The sequence below is a fragment of the Anas platyrhynchos genome, chromosome Z (assembly GCF_047663525.1).
Source record: "Anas platyrhynchos isolate ZD024472 breed Pekin duck chromosome Z, IASCAAS_PekinDuck_T2T, whole genome shotgun sequence".
Lineage (NCBI taxonomy): Eukaryota > Metazoa > Chordata > Aves > Anseriformes > Anatidae > Anas > Anas platyrhynchos.
The window spans coordinates 40,645,898-40,659,987 of NC_092621.1; the positions used below are offsets into that span (position 1 = coordinate 40,645,898).

The following is a 14,090-nucleotide window of genomic DNA, read 5'->3' on the forward strand; positions in this document are numbered from 1 at the left end:
GGACTAAAACGAACCCCTTTTTTCATCACAACTACTCAACTGTATTACAGTGAGGTAAAGCAGAAAGAATCAGTGAAGTCTATTTGCCTATCAGTACTGGAAACCTAATTTGAAACCTAAACTTGAAACCTAAATTTGTATCCTGATTATTTCACATTGAGAACTGAGATGAATAGCTTAAACTACCATGGAAAACTGTACATTGCTATATCCTTTACAGTTACTATAAGAGATGTCTGCCACTGAAATTAATACTTAAACTGTCAAGCAATACCCAAGTACGGGCTACTTCTCCACCCACTAAAATGGAATGGTATTCATTTTTCATATAGGCTGATATATATGTATACATCAGCATCTAGCAGAATTATATACATGACAGTTTCCACCACAAATGTATCTAGATTACTTTACAACATAAAACAAAACAAAACAACCAACCAAAACCCAAAACATAAATAAATACCATTAACAAAGCCTCAAAATCTGATGATTGTTTCCTAAATTATGCCATCTATGGCTATTTGCTAACCCGTGTCTGAGGTGTCATGACATGCATAAATCTCTGATGGTGCTGTTTTGACAAGAAAATGCTTGGGGGATTAAACATCTTCACTAATTTTGAATAAACCTTTTGCACACTGGACAATATAGGCATCTGCAGGCTAACCTCTAGGTGTTTTTAATGTAAATGTACAAATGTGAGGATGACATCCTCAAGTAATATAGTATTTTATTTATGTAACAACACTTCTTTTTTACCAGATTGAGATTCAACACTGAAAATACACTGGAAACACTGGTTTAGCTTTAAATGATGCTATAGATCAGCAGCACTGTGCCAGAAGCATCCTCATATAAACACAAATCTTACCTCTGAGATGCTAAAGTACCTGTCTGAATTTATGTAGGATTAGAATAATTTATCTTTACCTAATACCATACTTAACAGCTGGCAAACTGTATCCCACAAACTTATGGAATGCAAAGATAATCTAAACCTGAAACACCAAGGAAAAAACACTTAAATGGTTTTGCTTAACATTATTCTTTCAGTAGCTATAGTAATATTTACCCATTTGAATTAAATTATGCAGAAGTGTATTAGTAATGCCGTAACTATAAATTCTCCAGAAATGATAGGGAGCAGATGATCAAAAGAGACAATATAGTAAGCACTTGAGGTCATTTTCCTACTCATTTTCTGACTTCAAGTGTTTTCTTTGATATTGTATTTGATAGTTATTAACAAATTATGTGAAGAAACAAAAGAGTTGCTGGTGAAATGCTCTCAGCTGACAACTATAAATGGCAGAAAAATAAATTTTAGGAGCTTACATAAAAATTAAATGAGGAGCATAACCAGGGAAATGGAAGCCCAAGGGAAAATTATTATTTTTTCTTCTTCCATTTCAATTATTTAAATCTATGCACCCACTATCATAGAGCCTCATATCCCTTCATGCAAGAAGCTTTTGCTATAATCTAGAAAATAAAATTTTATATATTTTTTTTCTGTAGGACAATTTTTTTTCTTGATCTGAAGTTTTAGTCTACAATAACCAGATTGTTACTGACACACGTATCTTAGTTTATTTGTTGCTTCTGAAAGTGCTTTGTATTTAAAGTACTCACTGCTGGGTTGAAAAGTCTGACCAGGTTGATCTAGTCTGGCCTCACTACTTGCTTCACTCATGTAGTTACTGACAGTACCAGTGTAAGAAAGATCAAAATCAGGCCCTCTTCATCTTCCAAGAAAACTTCAGCTCTGTGTTGAAATTATGGACTGGGGAGTGAAGGTTACAAAGTCTTCCCATGTCAAGCATCACTTTTACAGGTATAGAAACAGCAATAGAGAAATGTGAAACAAATACTGGCTAATCATCTAATCAAACAGGAAAGACCTGTCCTGATGCAAGTGTTGTTTTTCTGAAAATACTCTCTTATGAGGCCTCTTACTGGCTTCAGTTCATCTGAAGGCTTCTTAGGACCCTCAGCTGACAGTATATGCTCAAACTGTATTTTGAATTAGCATCCTATGACCAAACTGAAAACAGGATGGCTCGCTTCGGTGCTACGCCAGTAGCTCACTGATTCTCCTCCAAAAGAAGCTTGAAACTCCTTACATCATAACAGTGTCTTCCTAAGAATGATTAATATGGACGCTAAGATACAATAATGCTTCTGTAATTTGATGATGTTAGCTAATTCATGGCTTAAAACTGTGGCAGAAAAATAAACCCTCTCTCTCTGCTAATATGATAAGTGAACTAAAATGGAAATAAACCATGCTTAATAGAGCATGAATTTTCATATGAACCTAAAAAATGCATTCAAGGTTTTCCTACCTCCATGTGAAATAACCTTTTTGTAAGGTTCGATAACTTTCATATCAATTCTTTGTTCTTGTTCTCCAATAACCACTGTTCTCCATAACCTGTTGTCCTCTCGCTCCTCCTCAGCAGTGTACTCTGGAATTGATTCAGACTCCTCCTGGGAAGCATCCTTAACAGCAGTCTGCTCTTCTGAAAAATAAAAATGTATATTTTATATATTAATGGAAAAGCTCTAAATATTTTTTCTCTTACTTTCATTTAAGTGGTCAATGAGTGTCATCAGACCACACCAAGTATAAAAGAGGAAGGAGAAGGATAGAATTGGAGAGTAAGCAATTGGCTCTGATACAGTAGGAATATTGAGGTCTGGATTTCATCTGCCATCTGTCTTGTATTCCTTGTCCCTAACTGGAAGTAAACTCTGTTTGAAGGCCACTTTCTCTGAGGCAGATTCTCTGATATGTAACAAAAGCTAAGCCTATCACCAATTCCTTACTAAATTCCCATCTATTGGAATCTTTAAAGAATGTAGTTATGATTCTACAATTCTCTGTTTCAGCTCTTACCTCTTGATGTATCTGCCAATGAGTTAAAAATATGTTCAAGAAAAATGTATCAATGGTGAAAACAGCAATGGAAGATCAAGAAACATACACATGTACAAATAATGTGACCACAAAGTACGTTTCTCCTTAGGAACTGCAAATTAAGGGATTTTGAGGAGTCATAAGGTTGGAAAGAAGAACAAATTGAAAACATGATTTTTTTTTAATTCAAACATAGTAATTAAAACTGGTTTAATACCTGCTGCTCAGTAGGTTATACATTGTGGAACTGAGGTATATGTTCATGCCTTCTCACAGTGCAATGCTCATGATGTTTAATAATATCCTTGGCGTTCACTTTTTAAATATTACTTATTCAGTGATATCGGAAATGATCTTACAAAATACATAAACCCCATAATTACAAAACTTATACAAAATATCTTAATGCAATTCTGTATGATGTTGATATTGTAAAGATACCAAGGGAAACAATAAGAAAACTACATGCATGCATCGTACTAGATCTCCCTGTGAAAAAGGGATTCTGCTTTACTGCCTGGAGTGTTGATGTTGCAGAGAAAGATGAACCAGTGTGAAATTCAGAAGAGAAATAAATATCTGTAGATAAATAGTAATTTGATTTGGGGGCAGACCTTCATCTATTTGCACAAACTGTTTGGAAATGCAACTTTAAGTCACCTAATGTAAAAATCATGAAAAGCTCATTTAAGAAACAAGAGCAGGTTTTGAAAGAGAATACTTAAATGGAGGGTATCAAAACAAACAATAACTGTGAAACTGCTATTGACCAATCCCTAAATAAGTCAGGTGCTAGTTTAAGACATTGGTATTTCTACTCTCATCTGGTTTCTTGCACATTGCAGTTGTACTGACTCTTCTTTTCATCATTCTTCTACACTACAGGGTTTCAACATTTCGTGTTTTACACAGCCATCACTTTACCAGTGACGTGACCTCCTGAGTTGTGACAACAGTCTTACTTTTCTCAGTCGACTTTCAGTTTAAATGGACAATTAGCAGTCTGAGGATGAGAAGCTAAAAATTAATTGCTCTCTACGGTTTCGACAGCAATGTCTTCTCAGTACTTACTTGGGTTTGGCACAACACCACAGAACCACTGAGCTGTGGGAGATTATTTATGCTGGTAACAGCACAGCACATGCTGGTAACGGAAGGGTGACAAAAGTACGAAGGCTGTTAACCATGCACATAAACCATTCTTCCGTAGTTCTTATGACTATAATGATAGCTATCAGATCCATGCTATATATAGTCTACTCACGTTATTGTCAGCTTATTTTGATAAATTGTGACTATTTTTGCCTTTTCTACTATCTGCAGGCTCATGTAATTGTATGATGTTTTGCCAATTAAGTATGTCTAAAATCAAAGTATATATCTGTAAAAATGTCACCAATCATCACATTTAGAAAACAACAACAAATCTGGGGACAAATGCTTGCCATAAATATAACTGCCACCAAAATCAGCAGAGTTGAATTTACTTACTTTAGGGCTTTTGCTTAAAGGCAAAATCTGTTCCATGGCAGACAGAGATTTTTGCTCTCATGCAGTGGTCACAACTATCTAAAAGTACGCGCGTGTGTGTGTGTTAGATTAAACCTTTGGTACATAATATTCCAACCATCTAGCAGCTCATCACTATGCTCTGCATCTACCCATAAGGAAATCAGCCTTCTAATGAGAAGTGACATTAGAGACGCTTATGCATGACTGAGTGCACAGCAATGCCTCTTTAGCAATATCACTTAAACCAATGCAACTGTTCCTGCATGCTCAAAAGAGCATACAGTTTTTTAAATTATAGTGACCTCACTAGCAACAAAGAATTTAAATGCAAGGGAAAATTCAATTTAAATGTAACCCTTTTTAAAGTTTCTCTCTGTTCAGATTGAAAAATGCTTATGATCTTCAGGTATTTACATTAGTGAATACAGTTCCCATGTGGTTCTTCAGGTACTAGCACGAGTGGATGTTATCACCCTATTCCTTGCACCATGAGGGTAAGTAAAGTGAGTAAGGCAGTACTTTTATGTACTTTTATAACACTTTTATGCCACATGAGAAAAAATTATTGTCTTGAGATTAGTATGAGAAAGAAGAATGGAGTGTCTGTGGCTCTTCCTAAGTAAAACAAGACCAGTTTCGTATTTCAGGGTGTATCTATACTGCACAGCTGGCCCTGCTGAGAAAGCATATTTAAATTGGTGGAACAAATCTTGTTGCTCCATTACATGAGCTAGCTTTATCATGCCGTGCACACACCTTACATGTCTCAGGTTTCCAACCATACATGGGAATAGAAAAAGATCTTTCTTACTAACAAAAGACCTTTCTTACCATGCTGTGTCTATTTCATTTACACACTGCAAGCTCTTTGGTGCAGCTTTTGTACAGAGTGAATGGGTGCAAAACCCAGTTGGGTGTTTTCCAATCACCCAAAGAAATGATTAGGGCATAGATAGTGCCTGAACTTCAGAATATTAATATTCTGGTAAACTTCACAGCAAAATCTGGAGATATCATGACAAGAGAGACTTTGGGATGAGATTTTCCAATTCAGCCAATATATTTCACACAACGTTGTATCTCCAAACAAAAAAGATGTAAGTACAATATAGAGCTGGTCATTGAAAGTGCAGTTAGGTCTAGTGTTCCCTTACAACAGACAGCAACTGCTTTTTCTTTACTGAAAGACTCTTTTCATACAAGTCCTATGATTAGAAATGGACAAAGAAAGGAGTTAAATTCTATCCAGGTTGCTCTTCTTATTTTATTTCATCCGTTGATCAGCTGTACTATTTTTTTTCTGCACTCTGCATAAGTAGAAATGTATTACTTTACACAGGGGGAGAAAGGTTAAAAATAGCAGAAAAAAATATCTGGATACCTAACATTAATCTCAAACGCATTAAACCATATTGATAGCCTGACAGACATGAAACCAATCATGTAAACAGCAAATAAAAAATCAGAGATGAACTGTAAATCTACAGTTTAGAAAGCTCCAGTCTAGAAAGCTACCTTGCCCAGTGTACTCAAAAGAGTCTGCTTCATCAGGAGTGTCAAGGTCATCTACATTGATGTCAATTTCATCTGGTGTGTCCAAATTATCATCAGAAAGCACAGAACCTTCACTCTGGTCCAAAGAGAGATTGATATTTGGAGCAGTAAGCTTTATCCTTCTGGGATGGGAACCATTAAGATCAAGAGAATTTGGAGGTTCTGAAAGAAGAGTAATAAAAAAATAATTTCATTTCCTAAGCATACAGTTTGTCTCCCACCTATTTAAGAATCACTAGCAAACATACTGGGATCGACCAATTACAGTAACAACAAGCCATTTAAGACCACCTAATATAAAACAGAAATATCTCACATTAATGTTTAAAAAAATAAAACAAGTTTCCACAGAAATGGCAGATGTAGCTGGGAGCACTTGAATTGCGTAACATTCAGATTCACTCTTTTTACAATCGTCAGCCAAAAATAAAGCTTCATGCAAAGTCTGATCCACAGGGTTTAAGAATTTAAAGAGCAATATACAAATCATGAGTTATGAACAAATGCTCTGTTGAATCCGGGAAAAATAATGTGAGTGAAGATTCCCCCTAAGTCTCTGTTTTGTTATGCACTTGCTGCTACCCAAGCGGTGCTGATTTGCAGGTAGGAGCTATGTCTTTAGTCTTGACCAAGACAGTATTGTATCCAATACAGTAACAGAAATAAAGATACCTCTGAGTCTCATAATCAGCCTTAACTAAGAGTAGTCTTAAATAAAATAAAAGTTAGGTATAGCTCTGTCCCTTGCCACTGCATTAAGTGCCACAGTTCAAGGTGTTCTTAGTTCACTTAGACAGTAGTCAAATATAAGATAAATAATAACGGTTACTTAAACATCATAAGAACTAAACAAGCAATGACAATAATGCATAAGAGGAAATATTGGCAATTATCATTTGTTAAGTGAAGAAGAAAATTGACTAAATAAAACAAACTTAACAATTTTTCTTTTTTTAACACTGTAATGACATTTTATTATTTTATTTTATTTTATTTTATTTTATTTTATTTTATTTTATTTTATTTTATTTTATTTTACTTTATTACCACCACAGAAACACCCTTATTGCCACATAATTAAATTCCAAGGGACTAAGATATAAGTAAGGTAAGAAGTAAGAGCTTCTCTTACCGGGTCTCATCTCCGTAGAAACGGGGCTCAATACACCCTCAGCAAAGGGGATGTCCATTCCTACATTCTCTTGCACCAACCTAAGAAATAAAACATAAATCAAAACCTTGAAGAGATTCACAAGTTGGCTACAATCTCAGTATAAGTTGTGTGATCTCATATGGAACAGTACTTTTCCTCTACCAAACCAGTTTAGAAGTCTGATACCAAATTAATATAAGTGGGAGTTAAACACAGCTGCTGTAATTCCATTATGCAGTCCTTACCACTTACTTACTCATGTCTATAGAGTCTTTGGAGACTATAGGTCTCACACAGCAACTTTTATTTGGATCAAGACATAGCAGTGAATAATAACAGGCTGGCAAACAGCAATGCTTCTCAATCTACACAAATGAAGTTGGTCTTTTGTCATCTGGCAAACAGAACACATCGTTGCGGGAAGCTTCAGCTACTCTTTGCAAACTGCACATCACAGCAAGAGTTTTACGATTATATTTCCATTGCTGTACATATAGTTACTGTATAGCAAAATTCAGATCATGAGGGTTTTTTTTCATTCTTTTAATATCATTCGTACTTGAAAGCAATTTTGACCCAAATCAGTCATTTTGTAATCCTGAAGAAGTTGATGTCCTGCATTGAAAGCATACAGGAAGCACAAAAGTGAAGAAAAAAACTACATCACACATTTTTGAAGACTAAGATGTTGCAAAATATCTTATCTAGACTACATTTTTAGGAAGATACTAGGAAATAATATTTGACGTAACTACATATGACACATAAAAGGCATTGAGTGGTAAAAATTTTAATGAAGGTCTTTGAATACTTAAAGTAAACTGACTTGAACTGTTTTCATATTAATTGTCTATTCAAGTATTTTACAAAATGCTTGCTGGAAGGATGGTTCAGATAGGAAAAAAAAATTTACATTTTTACAAGGTCACTCTTAACAGCTTTGATATACACTAAAACGTGACTCCAAAAAAGCTTTATTTGTTTTATATTATAGCATTTTTTGTCTATTCCTGTTCCAAACTATTTTTTTTTTTAATGAAAGATGAAGAATAGAATTTTTACGCTTCAGTTAACAGAGATGTGATGAAAGCAAAGTGGGTGCTTTTCTCTGCCACAGCATCAGCTAAACTCTGCTCTGCATGATTCAGCTGAGTGGGTCTGAATAGGCTTGTCTTGTTTCTCTTGCAGTTTCCTCCTACCCTTGCTTTCCCCAAGAGGACTACCCTCATTACTTCACCATGTGCCGACAGGACTCTTCTGGCCAATCACTGTTTCAGAGTATGAGTATAGTCTCTGTGATTTCTTGTTAATTTTGCATACATTTAAATATAAATGCATGCATGTAGGCCTAAAGGAGCTGAAGTCTTCACTATGCTCAACATTATGGAAGATCTTTACCCGAAGCCCCATACCATATAATCAGATAGGCAAACTAGTGAACTCACATCTTTTTCCATACAAATAATAGACATAATAAGGTTAGAGTCAACAATGTTTGTGCTTCTCAGCCATGACCAGGCCTTGCTTCTAAATAAAAATTAACATATATTCATCTTGCTAACTAGTTTTACTAATTTATCCCCAATTGCTGTAGATATATATTTCATATATACAAAGATTAACCACTTAATGATTTCCACAAAACACACCAATTCCGGAATATGCATAATCACTGTCAAACAAGACTTGTGGTAGTCTTTCTCTCTGGATATATAATAGAATGGTAAAGAAATTTAATCCAAGTATCCTGCTCATGAGCAAAATGAATAGCATAAATTGTCTGTAATATATCTTTTTTTTAATTTATTTTTTTATTTTTTCTGTGTTTTAGTGTTATCTGTGTTCAGAAGCTGTACAGAAATTTGATACACAGAACACCACCACAGTTTACTTAGAAAATGTGAACAAATTATTATAGTCTTTGGATTCTTTTGGTGTCTGTTCAATCTGTAGTAAAATATGTGTAGTGAAGTATAATTTATTCTTCTAAACTCAGCAGAGACAAATCTAAATTCTAATGCCAAGAACTGTCAGTAACAGCTGGATAAGGTAAGAAATCATAGTGGTGGAAAAGGCGTAAGGAAACAATGAATACTTCTAATCCATTTTAAATTCAGATTAAGATTTTATCTTGGGCTTTATTAAGCTTACTAACTGTAACAAATAAGAAAATTTCCCAAATTGTATCAGCTCAGGAATACTCAGATTATGATTTACAGGTGGTCAAGGGTTTTGGCTGGACTGAAGGGGGTTTTGACATTAACATACAAACCATTCATTTATAAAATTACCTTATACCCTCATCACACCAAAAGATAATTCCTTACTGAACAAGCTTCAGAAATCATTGCAGGTACTGATTTTAAGTGAAATGCTCTTCTTTCAAGTTGTGTGAAGAGCAAATTACAGAAGGACAGTGAATTTTTTGACTTCTTGTATTAAAAAGAGGTGATATTCTCTGCAATAAACCTGTAAAAATGATTGAGTGAAATTAAGAATACCATACATCTCCTCTGTACGATAAGATCATGGATGAATTTTATATATGCTATGCCTACAGAAACCGACTATGTAAGTTGACAAAGCAATGTCCCACAATTCACTCAGAATTTTATGAGTTGCCTAGAATTTTAGTAATGCCTGGGATAAATTAGGATAATTCATAACATTTCTTGGATTGCTGGGAAACTTCTTTTCTCCCTGTGGCATCTTGGCCACAGTGTAAGTGCTTGGAGCAGCCACTGCTGTTTTCTGTGGAATCTCTTACACTTTCACAACATAATTTTCAAATGTTTTTTCTGCTTTCAGTTGGACCACTACAGCTGAGTTAAAACCAGACATTTTATGTTACTGATGTGCTCACAAGAACAGTACATTTCTAGGGAATAAAAAGATATTTATCTTTTGATAAATATGTTTAATATTCTTTGATTTGAATTTCTACTGAAGTACAGCTACTGCTACAGGCAAAATATTCAAAGAATATCCCTCGCTTAGGCATTCCACATAAACAGCATGAGAATCTGTCTGAGAGCCTCTAACTTTAGAAATGACGTGCCATTAACATTAAGTCAATAGTCTATATCATTCTTATTGGGATATTTGATCTGGGAAGCAAGAACGTGTTTACTACCAAATAAATAGTCAACAGACTTCTCAGAGAAGTAAGAGAAAAGCTGTTTTGGAGTAAGTCACATTTTCCTAGACCCCTTCTGCATTACCCTAACAGATTAAAAGATTCCTTACCAGATGTGCATGTTCTATGTTCAGACAAAGTTCATGTTTAAAAAAAGCCTCAATTAACATTTATTCAGCCAGAAATTAATAGGCAATACAGACATCTTTCAAATCTGGTGGCTTTAGATAGCAGGTTTAGTCAACAGAGGGCATGTCTTCTGTTACACTGTACCTCAACATATGTCTCTGGTGGTGTTCTTCAGACTCCTCATCAGTGTGAGAATGAGCAAGATATGGATGAAGTTTGTTTTCTACAGACATAGCTGCCTGTTTCCTGACAGATTTTGTGAGCATGTTATGCTGAGTAACTCAATGCCTTGCAGAGGAATTTCTGGCTGTGCATAAACTGAGAGAGCACCAGGTCTCAACAGCTCTCGGGAGGAAATCTAGTAATGAAGGATGGACTATAGAAACTTAAATCAAGCAGCTATCTCCTTTTTCTTTTCCCATGGACTACTTCACATAATCTCCAAATTCTGGTTTACAAAACTCCTTGCCTTTCATACAGGTGCAATTGATGCCGTGGATGATATGGCCAAAAGTATTAGAAAAAGAAAACACTTCTCCCCCCTTCCAGTGAATGTTCCTTGTTGAAGAAGTAAATTAAGCTACTTCAGAAAGCTCCATTCTAATCAGGTATGATTTAGTTGACTGATTAAAAAAAGCAAAAAAAAAGCAAAAAAAAAGCAAAAAAAAAGCTCTTTCACTCAGAACTGAGGTCAAAGTAAAATAAGCTTTTTGTGTCATAAATGACTTCTTTTATGTTACACACAGACCAGTCATTTAAGGATCAGCTGCACTGGGAATCAAGTTACTGCATATTTGCTTTGATAACTCAGGTCTACATAGCTGTTCAGAAGTAGCTAAAAGAAAACCTATTTCTCAAAGATGCTTCAGAGCAAGATGCCAAATTCTTGGTTGGGAGTAGGGGGACACAACAGAGCAACAGAGACCGGAGGCTGAAATCCTTCCCTTACTTTTTCTTGAACCTGGCATTCCTGCATTTCAATAAATCTTTAAATACTTTTTAGTGTCCTCTCCAGTCAGTTTTTCTCAGAATAAGAGCTTTCCTCCCCGACTTTTCTAGATATAGCAGCATTCTGCTCTTTTGGAAAGAGCAGCTCTGAATATTCACAGCAATATGTCATAATCCCTATGGGCTGTGCTGCCTCACCCTTATGTCATACGTGATATATAACCAGTATCCCAAGATGTGCTGCATCAAGAAGTTAAATTCTTTAGTGTAAAACTATTTAAACTCTCCAATGTATTGCTCTGAATGAACACCTGCAATCTGCAAGAGAGAGCAACATTAATCCAACCTTTTTAAAGTGAAAGACACTTCCTCCACTCCAATCTACCACAACCCAGTCAGACTTTCAATGTTACACATTTTTTCAGACTTCTAGGCTCACCAATACAAAAGTTTTAATCTGACATGGAGCCTGCAAAACACTTTTCCTAATCAAGTAAGTTATGTTTGTTCTATGCTGTTCCCTCTATACACAGCAATACTTTTACATTTTCATAAGATATTGAAGGCTTTTATAAAGTTTCCAAAGCAGGATTAGTAAAAGGAATGACAGAGATGAAATCACCTTAACTCATATTACTACATGCTTGTTTTTGAAACTAAATGGGAGGAGGGGAAATGAAGTATAGTGAAAAGGTTATTCAGAGACCAGACATCTGGCTTTTTTCATCTTCTCAAATTCCACGTCACGCAGGTACACCCTGCTCTCGGATGAAGTAAAAGTCTTGCTTATAGCCCATTGTCTCAGTGATTTGCAGCAGAAAATCGAGCTATTTGGAGGAAGAATGTACAAACTATGAAATTTTAGGGACAAGAACGCAGTTAGGGAACTCCACCTCTTCCCCGAGTTGCTTTTGCAGAGCATACCCAGCACAAAGTGACTCTCGCTGGGCCCCCTGGCCCCAGCTCGGTAACAAACACCAGGACCACAAAAGGAGAAAGGACATCTTGAGGGACTAGATGTGACAATCAAGTATTTTCCGTGAAAGGTGTAAAAAATCCCACAACATTGGCTTTTATCCAGCAACGCCTGTCAGCTGGCTCTCAGCAGGGCTCCCCTGGGAAGCACCCTCAGGACTGAAGGTGTTAGCAGGGGTCAGCGTCTTGCCAGGCCATGGCCAGAGCATGCAGAGCCTTGTGTAAGCTGGTGTTAATGGCAACCTGCTGCAGCATTTAGGCTGCTCCACCAGCAGGATGCCTAACCACTCCAGGACAAGCTGATAACACTATTCTTCCGTGCTCAGAAAGAACAGGAAGCCTCTAAGGTGGAGCCGACAGCAAATCTTTAAGCACTCCACAAATGGGAATTTACGTCAAAGATGTACTGAGAAGAAGTGTTTTCTTAATTGCTATATTCCTGTCCAGATTACAGTTGTGTGCTGCTGAACAGAGTACTCCTACATTTACATGCATCCAATGCATCTCAACAGATACCTAGCTAACTTACAAGAGGTGTTTTGCTGTCATCCATCGTTGTAGCTGCTCCAACACGGCCCTCATCACACATAAAATAACAGCAAAATCCATGCCATTACCACTAATAAACACTTGATGCATTATTTCCTTTTTAGAACAAAAACTGTTTTGCTTTTATAACCAAATAATACATCTTCCATATGTTATATACTGTGTTTTAAAATAACAGCAAGTACCTATTCTCTGAAAATACTTCTCTCTTGGAGTGCTCAGTTACAGAACTCAAAACTACAACAAAAAATATATAGTCACACTGTCCCATTTTTTAATAAGAGGATAGTTCTTCTGCTTATAAAAACAACTCCATAAGCTCTATACAACTGCAATGTGCTATTTCAGAGACTTTTATTGCTAATGGATTATTAACAAATCCTAAAATAATTTGCATGTATTTGCATTTTGATACTTATCATCCATTGAGGATGGATAGAAATGTTCTGCAAGCAACATTAGAGAATTTTTGGACATCTTTTACAGCTGTGCCTATAGACAAAAGGAGATAGCATAGGAAATAAAGTGTGATTATATAACATTGAAAAACAAAAACTGATAAAATATGGGGTGTAGTCTGTGAAAAAATTAACAAAAATATACAGGAAGCAACAGAGAAAGATGCTATGAATATTAGTACCAAACAACCAGCTGGACTGTGCAGTAAGAGAAGAAATCTATTAACCAATGCACCCATTAAAACCATCCTTCAAAATTACTCCTTAAAACTAGTTCTTTGCTATAAATTTCCAGACAATAGACAAAAATTTCTACAGTTGCCTCTTCACTGATAAAGGAGACCGCAGTGTGAATTTTTAGGCTCAGCAAAATTTATGATCCCTAAACTATAGTGGAGTATGCAGCAAATGAAAGTGACACAGACTGCAGAATGCAGTCTGTATCAATCAGAGACTGCTTCAGCAACACCTACATATTGGAACATATTGCAAAGAATCCACTCCAGAAAATCTGAGACCAGGAAAAAAAAATTATTTTACTCACAGCTGTGTAAAATAATTATATTGTATACAGGTTACTTATAAAAAAATAATTAATTTTATAACCTCCCGAGAGCTGCATTTAGCAACCATATGTTAGAATACTAAAGTAACTGTTTTTCTGTTGCTATTTATTTGGTACCTCTTAAACACAAAATAGTTCAGGAAAAGCCTATTGTTTGAGTGCTGGAATTTATACCTAGCACAAGACTT

The 14,090-nt window shown here is 35.7% G+C and overlaps 1 protein-coding gene across 5 annotated transcripts in view; it reads right to left on the minus strand.

Annotated features, from left to right (window-relative positions):
• PRUNE2 (prune homolog 2 with BCH domain) overlaps window positions 1-14,090 on the minus strand; it is a 136,868-nt gene that overhangs the window by 19,508 nt on the left and 103,270 nt on the right. For all 5 annotated transcript variants that reach the window (XM_038170411.2, XM_038170409.2, XM_038170410.2 and 2 more), the window contains 3 exons: window positions 7,122-7,201; window positions 5,951-6,151; window positions 2,349-2,525 (listed from right to left, as the gene is read on the minus strand). In XM_038170411.2, coding sequence (XP_038026339.1) covers window positions 2,349-2,525; window positions 5,951-6,151; window positions 7,122-7,201 — 458 coding nt within the window. The remainder of the gene's footprint in view (window positions 1-2,348; window positions 2,526-5,950; window positions 6,152-7,121; window positions 7,202-14,090) is intronic.